The sequence below is a fragment of the Delphinus delphis genome, chromosome 11 (assembly GCF_949987515.2).
Source record: "Delphinus delphis chromosome 11, mDelDel1.2, whole genome shotgun sequence".
Lineage (NCBI taxonomy): Eukaryota > Metazoa > Chordata > Mammalia > Artiodactyla > Delphinidae > Delphinus > Delphinus delphis.
The window spans coordinates 76,893,714-76,913,849 of NC_082693.1; the positions used below are offsets into that span (position 1 = coordinate 76,893,714).

General features: G+C 39.3%; 1 protein-coding gene across 2 annotated transcripts in view; it reads right to left on the reverse strand.

Annotated features, from left to right (window-relative positions):
• The window catches only part of FGD6 (FYVE, RhoGEF and PH domain containing 6), a 110,152-nt gene that overhangs the window by 39,047 nt on the left and 50,969 nt on the right, over positions 1–20,136 (reverse strand). For both annotated transcript variants that reach the window (XM_060025393.1, XM_060025392.1), the window contains exons 4-8: positions 19,976–20,043; positions 19,862–19,892; positions 7,368–7,519; positions 6,011–6,167; positions 4,039–4,126 (exon numbers count right to left, since the gene is read on the reverse strand). In XM_060025393.1, coding sequence (XP_059881376.1) covers positions 4,039–4,126; positions 6,011–6,167; positions 7,368–7,519; positions 19,862–19,892; positions 19,976–20,043 — 496 coding nt within the window. The remainder of the gene's footprint in view (positions 1–4,038; positions 4,127–6,010; positions 6,168–7,367; positions 7,520–19,861; positions 19,893–19,975; positions 20,044–20,136) is intronic.

Sequence of the window (20,136 nt, forward strand, 5' to 3'; positions counted from 1 at the left end):
AAAATTGCTCCCTCAGTACTGCCTCAAGATCCCCCTTTGTCCTAACTTCACATAGGATGTGGGCCCCACACAGATGGAAAGATCTGGCCAGATCCACTGCTCTTAGGTGGCCAAAATAAAGGTAAAATTTACAAGTTTTTCCTGCTTAAATTAAGTAAATCACTTTCTTTACTACTTAAAAAAAAAACAATTCTAATCTTAAGCATTTCATTATGCAACATACACATTTTCTTTGATCCTATTTTGAGCTGAGCTTAAAAAAATATTACCAAGAATTCAGTTGGAAATTTATTACTACAACGAAGGAAGAAATAGCCTAAGTAAAATACCCACTAGAAACTCATATTAGGTCCTGAAGAAAACACTGCAGACAATAGGATGCTTGTTTGAACAGTAGGGGCAGGACTGCCGTATCTGGGGATTTCCACTTACCTTTCTCTAAAGGACTCCAAAAGAAACTATCTTACCTTATCTGTACTTCATCCCTGCATTTCTCAATCTTCCCTTCCCAAGAAGCCAAGGTGGGCACAAACCTACTTACATCAAGCCAGGTAGGAATCCCTTTCTCTGCCTGAAACTCAATAAATCGAAGTTGTCAGGAGTTGCCTGAAATAATCTCACTCTTTCTCTCTGTTCCTGTATACTCTGTGCCCCTGGAATTATTCCAAATTCTAAAATGGAAATAAAAGTATCAAGACTTCCCTCACAAGGTTGTGTGGAGGATTAAATCATTGAGCTTGTTTATCCAAAGATGAGGATCCAGAGTTAATTCACATGTTTGAACAGATGCAAACCTAAGACTTAAAATCCAACTTCTAAAAATCTAAGTGCGTAGATAGGGGCACTTTGATAACAGAAGTAGAAATATCTTGCGGAGTATAGAGAAATCAGAACACAACAAAAAGGAGTATTGGAAAATACGAGTTTTAAATAAAAATACGTATAAAAGGGCTTCCCTGGTGGCACAGTGGTTGAGAGTCCGCCTGCCGATGCAGGGGACACGGGTTCGTGCCCCAGTCCGGGAGGATCCCACATGCCACGCGGAGCGGCTGGGCCCGTGAGCCGTGGCCGCTGGGCCTGTGTGTCTGGAGCCTGTGCTCCACAACGGGAGAGGGCACAGCAGTGAGAGGCCCGCATACCACACACACACACACAAAAACAAAAAACATATAAAACAAACTTTTGGTACCAACCCCCATATGTCCTTAGGATTATATGACCACAGGTGCTTCAACTAATAGACACTATTTGTGTTGCTGGGGCAAGACACTTCACCTCTCTGGAGGAGAGACTCTCTCAAATTCTCTCTCTCAATGTTGTCCTTTAATTAAGCTACAGATATTCTGGTTAAAGGGATGTTTTAAATGTAGCTTAAAACCAACCAAAATTATTTCCTAAACAGCTTCCAAGCTATCCCAAAGGGACCCAGATATACTGGGGTGCACTAAATTATTAATTAAAAGACTCACTCCTTGACCTCAAAGAGTTTATAATCAAATTAAGGAATCAGGGCTTCCCTGGTGGCACAGTGGTTGAGAGTCCGCCTGCCAATGCAGGGGACACGGGTTCGTGCCCCAGTCCGGGAAGATCCCACATGTCGCGGAGCGGCTGGGCCCGTGAGCCATGGCCGCTGAGCCTGCGTGTCCGGGGCCTGTGCTCCGCAACGGGAGAGGCCACAACAGTGAGAGGCCCGCATACCACAAAAAAAAATTAAGGAATCAACATTCAAGTCATATAAATATTAGCAAATTCACAAGGCATCAAATAAATATTTACTAAGTCACACTGCACCAATACAAAGGGTTAAGGAGAACTGGAGTAATCAGAGATGGCTTTGGAGGTAATGGTGGACTTCAGGTTAGGGGAGGAAGGGAAGAATTTGAATCAATGGAAGAAAAGTCATAGAATGAATCGTCAGTTATTGCTTTACAAAGTCTATGTTCTTTCTTTAACTTCAGTCCTGACTTTGTAACCTTGAACAAATAAATCCACTAAGGGTCTGCTATATATAAAGTATGGTACATCATTTAAATAATGGAGATTTTCCAAGTTAAGGGTGGGGAGGGCTTTGAGATTAAAGAAGACAAAGCTCAAAACTAATCCCAAGCTCACATCATGTTGGTTATAAAACAAATGAAATCTGTTCTCTTAAAGAGAATTTTTAAACTTGCCATTGCTATTGTACCATTAATCAATTAAAATCAAACTCAGTATGAAACCTACATTAAACACATGTGTAACTCTTTTACTTAGATCAGTCACAGTGTGGGAAAAAAAATATTTTTACATGAAAATTTCAGAACCTTGCTCTATCCTTCTCTCATTTGAAACCATAGTCTTTTGCCACTAAAAACAGTACTTAATTCGATAGCTGTAGAAATAGCCTAAGCCATTCAATAGCTCATTTATGATACAGCATTGAATTTATCTAGCAAAAACACAACACATGCATGGGCACTTCCTTTTGCCCTGTGTAGTCTAAATCTCTGCCAAATGCAGAGGAAAGAAAGTACAGATGGACAGGATATCCTCAAATTATGTGGTTTGCCTATGTCATTCCAGAGAGAAATCTAGTGCCTGATTCACAATTAGAAATTCAAATTAAGTAGAAATACCTAGGGTAGCCAGTCCTGGGGCTGAAAGGCAGGCCCTCCTCATCAGCAGTTCACTAGGCAAGCTTGGAAGGTATGAAGGCTTCCAGAATTCACCTACCTCATTCAGTATAGCTCTTGGCTTAAGAGAAAGTGATTAAGGATTAAAGCAGGGGTGCCATTGCTTAAGAACACTAATAGGAACCAAGTACGTCAAAATCTATTTGCATAAAATTACAACTGATTGAATTTAGAGTGGTAGTGGCATTTGAATATTCTTGTGCATTTGGACACAATTCTTCAATTCTTTATTTATTTATCTAGATACTTATCTATCTATCTATTTATTTATTTATTTTGGCCATGCCTTGTACCATCTATCTAGCTATCCATTTATTTATTTAGGCCATGCCGTGCAGCCTGCAGGATCTTAGTCCCCCAACCAGGTATCAAACCTGTGCCCCCTGCATTGGAAGTGCAAAGTCTTAACCACTGGACCACCAGGGAAGTCCTTGACATAGTTCTTAATGCACATTATATATGTATATTAAGTCACTGCATATCCAATCCATCTCGGCAAATACCACAGAGGACCTAGTAGTAGTATGTGTTGGATACTATGCTTGGTACTGAGACTATACTCGCTTTTCATGATGCCAGACCACTCAATCGCTATAAGCCTGTTATTTCATCTATGTAAATAATATTGTGATATATGCATAGCTATGGTGAAGACTTAAAGACCCAATGAATATAAAGTCCTGAGCACAGTGTGTGCCTTCACTCAAATCATAGCTTTCTTTTTCTTTTTTTAACTATTACAGTGGTAAACTAGACACACAGTCCTGTAATCCTGAAGCTCCAGTAGAAGATACAGACAATGACCAGACATAATGACAATCATGATGATAAGGATATGGATACTACAATAATAGCAGCTAATACTTATTTAGAACTTACTATGACCAAGGCACTATTCTAAGCACATAGTTCATCAATCAATCCTTATAACAACCCTTTGAAGTAAGTAACTAGAGGGCCATGGTAGTTGATATACAAATATGTGGGAGTGACCCTCTAAACCTCATTCTTTTTTTTTTTTTTTTTTTTAAACCTCATTCTTGAGTGGCTGGGAAAGTACCTTCTTGGAATTAATAATATTAACCAGGTAAAACGACACAGCATTGTGGGGCTGAGACCGTAAAAGAAGTTCTGAGCAAAAGGAATTAACACATATGAATGCCTAGAGCAGAGAATGCACATGGATGACCAAAGAACTAAAGAAGTTCAGTGCCAGCAATGTCTACGTGAGGCTGCCAGCAATGTATAAATTCATGTGTTAGGAAAATAGGCTACCGGATAGAAAAAGAGAGGTGTTCTTAGGAAAGGCAGGGTTTCCTAAGAATGACAGGAGTTGCTTGGTTGGTAATCTGCCAGAGAAGCCCACCTGTTAGCAGCAGCCTGTACTGGGGGATCCTCTGAACCGGCTTGAGCAGGTAGTGCTTGAGGGCCAGATTAGCACAGCGTGGGCTCATCTGAAAGGAAAAGGCATCCAAAGTAAACACACGCATTTTCCTAAGAAGCAAGGGACCCAGATCCAAGTGCTCGGGAAGCCGAACTTTAAATAGCCAGCAACTCTGGGATTCGTGGAGAAGCTCCCTTCAAGGCACAGCTCCTATGCTGAGTGGGAAACCAGAACCACTCACCATGGAGTCTACACCCTCTTGTAGATACATCTCTGAAAGCACTGACTCATTGGGAAATTCACAGCCCTCTCGCAGAAGGTGGAGGGTGGAGGCTGCAGTCTGAGTTGTAGGCCAATCAGAGGCAGCAGCTACCACTTAGAAAAGCATCTACCAATGTATTCATGAACATACACCAACCCAACAACCAAGAAGGAAATGCCTGGCCCCCAAAATAAGGTGGTAGAAATAAAACTACTGGGAACTGGATTCAAATAACCATCAGAGCCTATCATCAATATACTCATAATAACAACAGTTGGTGCTGGGGAGAATGCAGAAATTAAGGACAATGTGAAAAGCAGCCTTGCTAAGCAAACCTCGTCTTATAAGCCTGAAGAATGTAAACTTTCTCAGATGAATGGCTACAAAACACAGCCCCCAAATCACACTGTATATGGGAACATTTGATTCTGGAAACCTTTCGACTTGACCACAAGGACATTTGATTCTGCCGAAAGTTTTTTTCTTAGTATGTACAACAGATACTGGTGCCCATTCCTGAGCCTCTCCTCCTATCTCCAATAAAGGTATTTACTGTGGGGTGACATCAAAATGGCCAAGTGAAAATGTCCCTGCCTTCTAAGATGTCCTGGTGTTCTTACACAGCTCAAGTGGGAAGAAAAGAGTTTTTTCAAATATGATGGTTCTATCTTTTTCTAAATATGTACATCCAGGGTCTGGTATGTAGAATAATTATGAAAGTATAATGACAATGCATGTTAAGAAAGCATCGAGGGACTCCCCTGGTGGCACAGTGGTTAAGAATCCGCCTACCAATGCGGGGGACACGGGTTCGAGCCCTGGTCCAGGAAGATCCCACATGCCGCGGAACAGCTAAGCCCGTGTGACACAACTACTGAGGCCGTGTGCCACAACTACTGAAGCCCACGTGCCTAGAGCCCATACCCAGTAACAAGAGAAGCCCGCACACCATAACTAAGAGTAGCTCCCACTCGCCGCAACTAGAGAAAGCTCGCGCATAGCAAAGAGGACCCAATACAGCCAAAAATAAAAATAAATAAATACACTTATTTTAAAAAAAGAAAAAAGAAATGAGAAGTAATGAGACATAAGCTTTAAAAAAAAAAAAAAGGGCTTCTCTGGTGGCGCAGTGGTTGAGAGTCCGCCTGCCGATGCAGGGGACATGGGTTCATGCCCTGGTCTGGGAAGATCCCACATGCCGCGGAGCGGCTGGGCCCATGAGCCATGGCCGCTGAGCCTGTGCGTCCGGAGCCTGTGCTCCGCAACGGGATAAGCCGCAACAGTGAGAGGCCCGCGTACCACAAAAAAAAAAAAAAAAAAAAAAAAGCATCGATCATGCAAGCATCATTAGATATTAGACAGCTAACTTTCTCCGTCACGTTTTCTTTTGCTGCCAAGGCAACAGAACAACTCACTGGACACTGATGAAAACCTGGGTCAATTATCAGTTGCCATAGCTGTATGTACCACACTTCCATTCTTAATATCAATAGCATGAAGACTTCAGAAGAAAGGAAAAGAGGAAAGAAAAGACAACAAATGATTTTCAAGTTTAATTACCGTACAAATTAGAAATCAGTCATATCTTAATACTACTAAAACTTTTCTAGTTTGCTGTAACTGGAATTCACTAATATTTTTAGTTTCAAAACAGAGAAATGGTAGCAAAACAGAGGACGGTAGCAAAAATACCTCAAATTCTCTAACAACAGCAGCAAAACCTGGGTTTTTCTTGTACTGCTCATCCAACAAAGCTATATTCTTATCAAATTCCTTGATATATGTGGAATACATTTTTAGATATGGTCCCTTCTTTACAAAGATATCAGCAATTCTTTGTTGTTCCGTCCTAAGGATAGAGAAGAGATAGACAAAAACAGAAAAAGAGTCATTACGGTATCCAAAACATATCCAATGATGAGCAGAGCCCCATTTCCAAGCCATCAACTTACCTTTTTTTTCCTCTTCTTGTAAGAAATATCCCCAAATGCCCACTCTTTCCCATTTCCATTATTGCTACCATTAATTACATCTTGCCTGGACTCTGCCAGTCCTCTGACTGGTCTCCCTGCTTTCACCATCTCATGCTTCTGCACAGCCAGAGACTGTTCAGAAAATTCAGATGAACTTTTAAGATAACTTTTTATAAGAGTAATGATAAAGTATGGACAGGAAAACACTTTTTAATTATGTTTTATTTTATCATGCTTTTAAAAAATAGCTTTTAATCATTCCTCAGCCCTTAAACTCTGTGTAATTTTATACTTAGGATGCAGCTAATTATTAATCACTATTTAGCATATTTTCCCAACATGCAGAAGCAAGATATCTGCAAAACAGGCAGAGGTATTTTCCTGGATTATGTATAAAGAAAGCTTAGAGGGAAATTTTCATCATTTTTATCATGAAAGTAGATGATACACTATGTTGTTATTTTGGGTTCCCCACGGACTTCAACAATAAATTCAATCCCCCTAGACCAAACTGTACACATTTCCAAAGATGTCACCAAAGTTTCTGTTACTGTCTAAAGACCAGTAAAAGCAGTTAACCTTTGGTATTCTTTTCCTGTTCTAAAATCTACAACATCTGCAATGATGTCATATATGTGTAAATTTTCTAAACCAAATAACAAATCTTCCTATTATCTCGGTGAATGCCCTCCTTTCCAAAATGCCGTTTCCTGGCTCGAAGCTCCAAAAAGATAGATGAGACATTTAAAAATGTTTCCAATGTGAATACATCAACTAAAGTCTCCCAATTTCAAAAATCCTGATTATAAAGGTCACCTATAGAAAGTTAAATTGGCTGACTATAGGCCCTTCCTGCTTTTGAGGCAACATTGCCAAAGAATTTAAAAATTTAGAGTACCGAGCTAGGTGCAACAGAGAATTCTGGCCATCCGAAGTGATCAAGCCACAGGTAACTGCCAAGAAAACTCAATATACTGAAAAAACACAATGTCAGGAACAATGCCTCTGTCATACGCAGGGCCCTTATGGCCTCATCTAAACTTGGAAACTGGGAAAGCTGGTCAGTCCATTTTTACCAGTTCAACATTCTTTCCTCCAGTTCCTTCAGGAGATCCCGATTGAGCTCGTACAGCTGAGGCAAGTAGTATAGGATCTGATTTAGGATCCGGTCCTCAATCACTGGTTTCCCAAGTTGCCTGGAAGCATGGGCTACTGCATCCCGGAAATCCTGTTACAGTTCAGAGGAGGAAAAACAATATACATACGTATGTAACTTAATAAAAAGCTTTTTCCCCAGTCACTCTCTTCCCTAAAACAATATAAACTGCAAATTGTATTTCCCACGAAGAACTCAAATTGAAAAGTACCCACTTCCTCCTATCCCACTTACTTGGATAGGACACACACACACAAAATGGCTGGGGTGGATATTTGGTTTTAAAACAGACTGTGATATTTCTCTTAAATCTTTTAGTTTGATCTCCAAACTTAGTAATTATACTAAGGGGGTATCTGGAAATTGTGTTGCAACTCTAAGTAGTCCTTAAAATTATTCCAATACTACTATATGAACAAAATCCATTTATTTTAAAAGTCTCCAGATCTTAATTTTATTTTGGAAGTGTCCCTTTGTCCACTTTCAGTAATTATTTCCCAAATGCTGGAGCATTCTAAGTGAGGCATGTGGAGGGTAGTGCATTCTTGATAATCAGAGAATACTGGATCCAAGCCCTTACTCCTAGAATACTGTGCTTGTTTGAGCTAGCTCCATTTTCCTCATCTGTTACATGGGTTATGAGACTTTAATTAGATACGGCACACAAAGCTTCTTACAATGTATTTGACACACAGAATCAACAAAACATTTTAACTCTGGACCTTAAACTCCTTCCTCCCTCTATCCAACCTCCCCATAAATTCACCAGAATCTATACTTTTCACAAATAAAAACTTTTCTCATCACATAGCACTTTTCCCTGTAAGACTATTTATATCATGTTTTAAGACAGGCCCACCCCACCCCACCCTATCACTCCAGAGGATTTGGAAAGGGTGGGGTTGGAGAGGGTACTTCTCTAGATTTCACTATATCTTGAAGCCTACCCCCAGGGGATAAGTAAAACAATGGTGGACTCTGTTCTACAGTCCTGAGGATTCAGCAACAAAGGTTATTCCTTCTTAGAAACAGGAGGTTTAATTAAAACTGCAAAGCAAAGGTTGGGTAAAGCAGACTCTCTACTACGCTTTATCTTCTTTCTCCTTTCTAACTGCTTTCCCTTCAGGAATTCACTGGGCAAATCAAATAAACAAAAAAAGACCCTGATTTCTTCCCTGATCCTTTCAGCACCTACCCCTTACAAACATACAGTAACCATTAGTATTTCTTATGCTTCTTGTGAAGGGCAACAACCTCATACCTAATTTAAAAGTACACAAAAAGCTCCTAGAGTAATGAAAATAAAAACAAAAATAAACAAATGGGATCTAATTAAACGTGAAAGCTTCTGCACAACAAAGGAAACTATAAACAAAACAAAAAGACAACCCACAGAATGGGAGAAAATATTTGCAAACAAAGCAACCAACAAGGGATTAATCTCCAAAATATAGAAACAGCTCATGCAGCTCTATGTCAAAAAAGCAAACAATCCAATCAAAAAATGGGCAGAAGATCTAAATAGACGTTTCTCCAAAGAAGACCTACAGATGGCAGAGAGGCACATGAAAAGATGCTCAACATCACTAATTATCGGAGAAATGCAAATCAAAACTACAGTGAGGTACCACCTCACACTGGTCAGAATGGCCATGATCAAAAAGTCTACAAACAATAAATGCTAGAAAGGGTGTGGAGAAAAGAGAACCCTCCTAACACTGTTGGTGGGAATGTAAATTGGTACAGCCAGTATGGAGAACAGTATGGAGGTTCCTTAAAAAAACTAAAAATAGAACTACCATATGATCCAGCAATCCCACTCCTGGGCATATATGAGAAGAAAACCATACTTCAGAAGGATACATGCACCCCAATGTTCATTGTAGCACTATTTACAATAGCCAGGACATGGAGGGGACTTCCCTGGTAGTCCAGTGGTTAAGACGCCACACTTCCATTGCAGGGGGCACAGATGCAATCCCTGGCCAGGGAACTAAGATTCCCACAGGCCTTGTGGTGCAGACACACACACACACACACACACACACACACACACACACACACAAGACATGGAAGCAAACTAAATATCCATCAACAGATGAATGGATAAAGAAGATGTTTATATGTGTGTGTGTGTGTACAAATACAATGGGGTATTACTCAGCCATTAAAAAAAAGAATGAAATAATGTCATTTACAGCAACATGGATGGACCTAGAGAGTATCATACTAAGTAAAGTCAGACAGAGAAAGACAAATATCATATGATATCACTCATATGTGGAATCTAATTTAAAAAACAATACAAATGAACTTATTTACAAAACAAAAAGACTTACAGATATTGAAAACAAACTTATGGTGATCAAAGGGGAAATGTGAGGGGGAGGGATAAATCAGGAGCTTGGGATGAACACACACACTACTATATATAAGACAGATAACCAACAAGGACCTACTGTATAGCACAGGGAACTCCACTCAATATTCTGTGATAACCTATACGAGAAAAGAATCTAAAAAAGAATGAATATATGTATATGTAAAAAAATAAATAAAAGTACACAAAAAGATTCCTCTTCTGGGAATTCCCTGGTGGTCCAGTGGTAAGGACTCCACCTCTGGGCTTCCACTGTAGGGGCATGGGTTCTATCCCTGGTCAGGGAACTAAGATACCACATGCCGCGATCCCGCATGCCGTGAGGGGTGGCCAAAAAAAAATTAAAAAACGATTCGTCTTCTAAGGTGTATTTTAGACAAGTCAAATCCTATGTTCAACAAGTGCTAATAAACCCTTCACTTAGGCCTCAGTACCTGGGACTAACTTTATCAGCCCAAAACCGTCATATTAACCCAAAGGAACCAACTAGTTAGACCAGTAACTAAAGAACTACTTTGACAACTAATTACTTTAATATAAAATAAGAATTCGTTACTTGTATAAACTACAATCCAGAAAACCACACAAAACAGCTCCAGAAACCAAATGGATCTGGGCCAAATTCCATGTCCCAACAGCTTGTTTCTATCAGCATTCATATTTACTGAGAGAAAATAGAGCCAACTTAACACTTTCGAAAGTCATTAGACCTGCCATCAGACAGAACTATACAGAATATATTTACATACCACGAATAACATCCTCAATTGTAAATGTATTCAAAGCACAACAGTTAAACATCTTCCATAGCATTTTTTTATTTTACCAGTTTAATGATTAATATAATTTAGAGGCAAGAGTTTCCTTGTTCAGCAAAACAAGCAGCACTGCCCTTTCTTCTGGTAGGATAAATGATGAATATGTTTGTCCCTTGGCAGCAGGATGACTTTTATTTTCCAGTTGGAAGGCATTTCCTCAGCCAGGACAGTGACAGCAGACATTAGCTGCTAAGTAGCTAAAGGACCCTGTTTGACACAGCTTTTGCTAGACTCTGTATTCCATATGTCTGCCACCATTGCCAAAAAGGAAACTGGTTTATTTAAGACACATGCGACAGACACTAGCCAAATCCACACTGCACTGACCAGTGAGGTGGCCACCTCTAACTGGAGGACACTGTCACATACCAGGCAAAACTTTAGTTTTTTTCCAGTACTACTGGGTGGTGTCGACAGCTCTAGAGGAATGAATGGGCTATGATGCCTTTTTTAAAATTATGAGTAGCGTGTCAGAATAAAAGAGAAATATAAGTGCAAAAGAAGAACGTTTAACAAAGACAATAGGAATTTAGAGAGTTTGTACTCAGCTATTAAATATTATTCCTAAGACCCAGAGAGTTACATATTTTAAACAAGTACTACGAGGGCCATTGTTAGTCTTCACTGTGGATTTTTGAAAACAGAAAAGAGCACCCCTTCCTCCAGGCCAGTGCAACTCAGACCAAGGGCCTTACTCGTAACTGATGGCCTTCTTAACTGCACAGCACAGCCCTGGCCCCAATTCATTCCCTCACCTCGTGGGCTACCATCCCCTGAAAGCCATGTGCAATGGTCCCAGTGCCAGATGCAACTAATTCACACAGGAACTACACGCAATCTCTAACTTCTCAGCTCTTCACGAACCTCAACCATTTCCAAACTCGTGCCACTGGAAGGAGGAAACTTTTTTTTTTTTAAATAGAAAGGATGATTACAACATATGTCTGGTTATTTTTCTAAATGCTAACAGCCAGGATAATTTGGGAAAGTGTGATGACACTTAAGAGCCAGAGGCAAAACTATTTTGAGGCAGAAGAATCCAAATTTACCAGCACCCCCTTGACTAAATCAGTGAGGATGCAAGACCACAGGACTGGCACTTTCAATTAGATCCAAAGTATACTTTTTCACACTGGAAAAGGTGGCTAAGTAAAATAAAAGAGGTGAGGGAGCTAGAGTGTAAAAATGTTAGGTACGCGGGTGAGTTTTTTGTTTGTTTGTTTGCTTTTTTGCGGTACGTGGGCCTCTCACTGTTGTGGCCTCTCCCGTTGCAGAGCACAGGCTCCGGACGCGCAGGCTCAGCGGCCATGGCTCACGGGCCCAGCCGCTCCGCAGCATGTGGGATCTTCCTGGACCGGGGCATGAACCCGTGTTCCCTGCATCGGCAGGCGGACTCTCAAACACTGCACCACCAGGGAAGCCCAACGGGTGAGTTTTTTGATATCAACTACATATACTTCAATCTATTGCTCTAACATAAAACCTACCAAAGATTCTGTATGCAAAACTGAACCATCTACACTCTAGTTTCTGATCAACAACAACTTGGCCTTTTTAGAAACAGAAATGGGCTTCTGGATTAAAAAGCATACCATAATAGTATTCTTAATAATTCCAAGAAAACCTACAAATAAGAACCAGATCAACATAAAAAAAACTCAGCTCCTTTGAGGTATTAACATACTAGCCTTACCAGCTCTGATCACTTGGGCAAGAGCAAGCAAAAATCAATGCAAATAAAATCAAGTCTGAACATCTGAAGCCAACGAAGCACAAAACAGATGGCCTTGTTTCTCAGGTCAGGCTTTATATCTCCAGGACCAAAGAGAAGTAAGTGAGTTAATAACCAGCTGTCCTAACTGGGCTTCCTGACCTTAGGGCATTACTTAACCACTATGATGACACAGTGAATTACGAGACTAAATGGGCATATGAGCAGACAGGGAGCTCTGCAGGGCTCCCTGCCTAAATGAAGGGCATTAAGAATCACTTCATATTAAGCAAAAGCAAAGCAGCTGCTAAGGTCAAAGAGCTTTGAAAAATATACAGAAAGCAGTGTGATACTATTAAGTTAAAGGGGGTGGGGGAAGGCTCCACGTTAACAATTTGATTTTGTTCTAAAATGAAAATATTTGACCAATGAAGTTACTTCTCCCTCTATGTTCAGACCTAGTGATATCATGTACAATCATCAATGCAAAACTGTATAAAACATGGATGAAACCTATCCTTTGTCTCAAATCTCCAACCCCTGCTTAATAACATTAAGAAATAATCATCATAATATATCCTAAATGATCATCTTTAGAAGATGAAAAACTAGAACTTCTCCAGTTTCCTGGCCCAACTGAAAGAATTCTGAATGCAAGCCAATATACTCAAAGATACACTGTACCCTACACAGCATGGCAGAGATTTCAAGTAACAATTTTTAATCAATTTCTGAACATTCATTTAGGGCAAGGGCTCAAACAGACCAGGGTTCAAAGTCTGGCTTTGCCATTTAATGGGTTTTGCCATTTAGTGGGTTACTTTTGGCAGTTAGCTTACTTTCTTCATTTAAAAAAACAAATGACATCTATCTGATAGGGTGGTTATGAGGATTAAAATAGATAATTTGTGTAACATATGCTGCGAGGTACACAGAGAGCACTCAATAAGGCCATTTATTTAATTAAAGGAGATTTGGTTATCTTAAATGATACATGACCACCATTTAAGATCCACAAGTCCCTGGAAGCTTGGAAAGAGAGCCCTCAAACAGAGGTCTATAAACAGAAGGAAACATTATACCAAACCAAGGTAAGGGAAACAAACACCTCAGCAGCAAGACAAAGGCACTCTTAACAATGAACTTCAGGGACTTCTCTAGCGGTCCAGTGGTTAAGACTCCATGCTCCCAGTACAGAGGGCACAGGTTTGATCCCTGATTGGGGAACTAAGTTCACGCATGCCGCAAGATGAGGTCAAAAATTAAAACAAACAAACCAAAAAAAACAATGAACTTCATTCAGCGAAGGATAGTCCTCATGCGAAGGAAGCTGCTCAGAAGTGAAAGTCTGGTAGCCATGTCAATAGACACTAAAGGCGGATTCTTTATAACTAAAGAACAAACGATACTTAAATGGTTCTCAAAACTGAAAAGACAAGGTGTATTCAGTAGAACAAGATGAAGTCATTTTAAGATGGTAAAAACTGGAGGCTTCTATGAAAAAGTCTTTTATTATTTTATTTATTTATTTATTTATTTATTTAATTTATTTATTTTTGGTTGTGTTGGGTCTTCGTTGCTGCGTGCAGGCTTTCTCTAGTTGTGGTGAATGGGGACTACTCTTTGTTGCAGTGCACGGGCTTCTCATTGCGGTGGCTTCTCTTGTTGCAGAGCATGGGCTCTAGGCGCACGGGCTTTGGTAGCTGTGGTTCACGGGCTCTAGAGCGCCGGCTCAGTAGTTGCGCACAGGCTTAGTTGCTCCACGGCATGTGGGATCTTCCCAGATCAGGGCTCGAACCCGTGTCCCCTGCATTGGCAGGCGGATTCTTAACCACTGTGCCATCAGGGAAGCCCAAGGAAGTCTTTTATAATGCATTTTAAAAAAAGATATATTCTATTTACTAACAGACATCTGAATGTCCAAGTAGTTTTGCCTCTAACTCTATGGATTTTAATTGGGAGTCTCTCAAATTTTCAAGGTAACGTATATCCCAGTCTAAGGCAATTGGTAGAACAAAGATGCTTCATTACGAGTACCACTTACCTACTGCTTAACCAGCCCATCTTTGTCAAAAAGACCTAAAGTCTCTAATCATTTTCTTTCAAAATATATATTTTAAATCGTGCTATTTAGACATTTAAAAAATAAGCTTATAGATATGTCTATTAAACCGGTCTCCCATCAGAAAGCAAATAAGATAACAAAAGCAAAAAAACACTGTATCATTTGTACTTAATTATATTAGATGTCTAAGTTGTTTTATCTGGAAAATGGCATTTATATACAATATAATAGCAACCTCTGCATTGGACAACTTCTGCTACAAAAGAGGAGAAGAAATATAAACAACTAGAGTTTCACCAAACCAAGTATTATTCATCAGTTTCCTATCATTCATTTAACATACTAATTTAGTACGATACCAATAAACAAAACAGATAAAAATCCCTGCTTTCATGGAGCTTACTTTCTAATGGAAGAAGAAACCTAGTAGGCTATTTTTCGGGAACAAATTCTATTTTGATTGATTTTAGTAAAAGCTTACTAAGATAATATTAAAACTAAATAGTATGGATTTTAACTGACATAACATTCTAAATAACAGCACTTTATCTTGAAGGACCTCCACTTAGCCTGCAGCTAAAACTAATTGGTGCCTAACGGGTTTTTTTTTTTTTTTTTTTTTTTTGCGTTACGCGGGCCTCTCACTGTTGTGGCCTCTCCTGTTGCGGAGCACAGGCTCCGGACGCACAGGCTCAGCAGCCATGGCTCACGGGCCCAGCGGCTCCGTGGCATGTGGGATCGTCCTGGACCGGGGCATGAACCTGTGTCCCCTGCATCGGCAGGCGGACTCTCAACCACTGTGCCACCAGGGAAGCCCCCTAACAGTTTTTTGTATGATCACATTTAACCATTACACCAACTTTATGTGGTTATTATATTTTCCAGAAGAAAACGAGGCTTCATTAACTTGCCCAAGAGCACACAGTTAGTGGCAGAAGCAGAATTCTTAACCACTAACCAATTAGTCCCATTCATTCATTCAATTAACATTTACTGGGGGCCTTCCACTGAACAGGAATGATGGGAGACTCTGAAGATACAGGATGTCTGCCCTCACCTAGCTTACATGTTAGTACAGGAGACCAAAAACAAACAAGTAAACAAACAGATATACAAAACATATGAAGTATCAAGAAGAAAAGAAACACAGGAAAGTTGAAGAGAAAAGGATGTCAGTGAAGACCTCTCTGAAGAAGTCACATTGAGCCCAGACTGGAAGGATAAAGAAAGAACTAGCTATGAACAAAGGAAGGAAGGATGAACATTCCAGGAAACTGCATTGGCAAAATCTCTGAGCAGAAATAACCTCAGCACTGAACTAAGAACTGAAAGGAGGCTGGTATGGCCAGAACATGGTCTGCAAGTGAGAGAATGCCTTTCTCTCTTTGACCAACATTTCACCTCACTACTAAAGGCCAAATCACAGAGCGCCTTACAGGCAGGGGGAACCATAATTTACTATCCAAACTGGATCATTTTTGACAGTAAAAGGGAGCTCTATTAATAAGACTATGCTAAGACAATAACCAAGATGGTCAAAAGCAGACTAGGACAGATGGTCATCCTACTTACAGGACTTGGAAAATAGCATGGTTTTTACTATATAATGCAATGAGAACCATTTAAAGAGTTTTAAGCAGGGGAGTGACATGATCTAATATATATATGTTAAGAAAATCACTCCTAATATTTTCTATGAAAAAAATCTTTTAAGGAACAGATTGAAGGGGGGTAAGAATGGACATAGGAAGCCCAGTTAAAAGGCTGGTGCTGTTTTGAGTATGAGATGCTATCTGGACTAGGCTGGTAGCAGTAAAGAGGAAATAGAATCAGCAGGTTTGCTGATAGTTCGGCTGGAGAGGTGAGAGGGAGAAATGAAGAACAAATCCTAGTTTTCTGGCTTTGGCAGCTATATGGATGGCACTACTATTTTGAAAAGGGAAAGACTGCCTTTTAAGAATCTCTTTTTTCTCTGGACTCAACAGGGCATTGACTTAGAGACAATGTGTATACTGGACCTTTTTTCAAATCCAGGTCAAAGTCCAAGAGCTCATGGTAGGTACTGCAGAGTGAGGACCATATAAAACATTACTTATAGTCTTGCTACTGCCTCTGCAGGCCCAATTCTTTCTCACAAACATCAGAAGAATCAAAGCCCTCAGCTAAGTGCACTAATTCTTAGAACCTTAAGTATATTTTAAATCACATAACCTCTACCCAAATCTAATTCCTCCCGATGTAATATGATAAAATTCATTAGATTTAAAAACACTTTTATGAGCTATAGCACCTGGTTCAGGAAATTCAAAACAAAGAAGTGATAGTGAGCTACAGTAACATATTAAAGTGATCTATAAAATGTTAACAAACTACTCTGATATATTAAACTTTTTAAAGTATGGCTACTCTATTGGACAGTGCTGATACCGAACATTTCTGTTTCACAGAAAGATCTATTAGTGCTATTCTAGAGTCTCTAATATGGAAGACTATTAATGGGAAATCATATATAACTAAACAATAGCTTCTCCCAAGCCACGTGGATACCTGGCCGATTTCCAAAAATACCCACTGGGTTATCTAAAGCCTGTTAGATATTTTAAAGCAGTCATATTCTATCATATAACACAGAAGCTAATGCATTTAGAGGAAATCAGGTAGCAGGAGTGCTCAGGATTAAAACAACCCACATGCTACCTTTATGGGGTACTTCTGGTAGAAGAGTAAATATGAGCCTTAGCAGCATAGTGGGAGTGCTGGATTGAAACAAACAAGATGCTTTTGGCTTCACCCACATTATCCTAACCTGGTGACAAACCCCTCCTAGTAATGGCTGAGAACCTGTTTAATGCTTGGTTGTTAAGATACCTGCTAATGTTGGGCTCTAGTGAGTTAACATTTGCACATACCAGACAGGATGTTAACATGAGGTTGGCAGATGACCTACTCTCACTCCTACGTTATAGGCTTAGGAGGTTTTCAAGATGTGCAAATCAAGGTGGGTTATGGATGATTCACTCTGTTCAACACCAGCGGGGAAGAGGCCAAGGCCATCAATCAGATCTGAGATAAGGGAAATATTTTGGTCTAATTGTCTATTTTTATAGGGCTTATGCTTTGCTCCAAAAATATATAGGTAAGAACCAGGATATATATATATTTTTAAATCAAATAAACATACTGGTAAAGCTTTTAATTGCTTCTCTACCCACTGGAATCAGAACTTCCTTCATTAAAATGAAATTTTAATACGGGGGGATAAGGGCATTTGAAAGGGACAGAATCGTGAAAGTCTACTGCCTGGTAATATTAAAATGAATACTTCTGGGCTTCCCTGGTGGCACAGTGGTTGAGAGTCCGCCTGCTGATGCAGGGGACACGGGTTCGTGCCCCGGTCTGGGAACATCCCACATGCCACAGAGCGGCTGGGCCAGTGAGCCATGGCCGCTGAGCCTGTGCGTCTGGAGCCTGTGCTCCACAACGAGAGAGGCCACAACAGTGAGAGGCCCGCGTATTGAAAAAAAAAAAAAAGAATACTTCCCATTCACTGATGCTCTATAAGGGAAGAAGAAGAAGAAAATGTAACAGCAATTTGAGACCCTACCATATATTGCACAATACCAGGTTCTTTCACATACTTTATTCCACTGATTCCTCACAACCTGAGAGATGGGTATTTTTATCCCCATTTTACAAATGAGGAAAGCTAGACCTAACAGGTCAAACTTTTTTTTTTTTTTTTGCCCACACCACGCAGCTTGTGGGATCTTAGTTTCCCAACCAGGGATCGAACCTGGGCCCTTGGAAGTGAAAGTGCAGAGTCCTAACCAGTGGACCACCGGGAAATTCCCCAAACTATTGTCTAAAATTCACATACTTGGTAAGAAATACAATCTACTAAGCCAATGCTTCTCCAAGTGTGGTCTATAAATTGTTATTCGTATGCAAGTTTTGATCAAATCGAACAGTGAAGTTAAACATAGCAAGTTTTTGCCTCTACAAGTTTACTCATTCACTTGCAGATGCTTAAAATTTCCCTGGAGTGGTCCTATTTGTATTTAAACATGTCTATCAGAAAATATGTCCAATAGATACAGTTTGCTCATCCTAGAGATATGTTCTAAGTTTTCCAGAAAAACAGCAGTTTAGCATTTTCTTCTCCCCCTGCAATTGCTTGTACAATAGAGAAGGTTGGGGCATAACAGCAAATGTATATGGAGTTTATTTTGCTAAGTCATTTATATTTATCAAGCTTATCATTAATTTTGGAATTGACAATATGCTTTTCAATAACTCTGGGTGACCAAATATTGCCATATATATATATATATATATATATGAATTTTAAAAGGGAAATTTCCAATATAGTCAAGAGTTATATGAGGAACTATTCATGGGAAAATAACTTCTCAAAACAAATTAGCAATGTTAAGAAATTTTTAAGAAAAAATTTCCAAAGCTAGAGATTTTTCACACAGGAATTAGGCCTCCACGTGTCTATCGGATCAAGTGCAGAGCACAAGGGGATCATTTGGTGAATGATCTCACCTCTAAGTATAACCCATTTTTCATGTTTATATATCTATTAAAAAAAAACACTGAAAATCATACTCTTTGCAGAGACATAAATGGGTGTATATTTTGTAAACCTACTGTTTTTCAGCAATTCAGTTTAATATGATGTTAATAATTACCATATAAGTAAACTTCTTGGATGGTAATTCAAGTCACTTCCATTTCTTTTTTTACTGTTTCCTCTACTTCAACCTTTTCTTTTGTTAAGTCTTAATATCTTGCCCAAATATAATTAAAATAAAGTAACACTAAAAGCATTTTAACTGCCAATGAGTAATGAAACTTGTGAAAACTTGCAGGTACAAAGGAGTGCATGAGAAAAATGAATATGCATTCAGACACATAATTGTTTCCCAACAGGTTTGTTCAAGTTCACAATTAAAAAAACTGAACAGAACTTTAAAAAGTTAGTTGTAAAAATGTCTATTTTAAGTGTCTTTCTAGGAGCTTGTTCAGTTAGAACAGTTTTAAACACTGATCATGACATTCTTTACCCATTGCTGTGCAAAATTCTACTGTAGCAGACAACTTCTGCAAAATGCCCAAGAAGAAATATTATCCTTTTAATAACTCTTTATTATGAAGATAGAAAGTTTAAAGACTTTGGAAATACAGATATAAAGGCTCTATGTTTCAGAAATCATCTGGGTATACTATACATACATGAGATTAATGCATTTTAGAAAATTTCTCTCTTCACATATGTGTGAATTTTAAAATATAATCATGTATTAGAAAGCACATACATGTATATACATGTTAATTTAAATATATTTAAGTTAATTATGCTGAACATATTGAGGGACAGGGAAAGATGTAAAAGTGGATAGTCTCAGACTTCAAGAAAATATTAGCAGATACTTACAATATGCAAAAGTTTTAACACGTCCACAAACCTGTAAAAAACAGCAATGAGACATGTTTTAAATGAGTCAATGGGGAAACAAATAGTCTTCTGAATTGGAAACTGGATACCTACACTTTCTCTGAGCTCATGATCTCCTTGGCAATATGATGGACTTTACTTTTCATCCCAGTATCTTCACCCTGTGATAAGAGTGCATTAAGAAAACATGAACTCATAAAAGGATAATGAAGATCAGCTTGGAGCTAGTTAGACGTACATTCAAGCTCTGATAC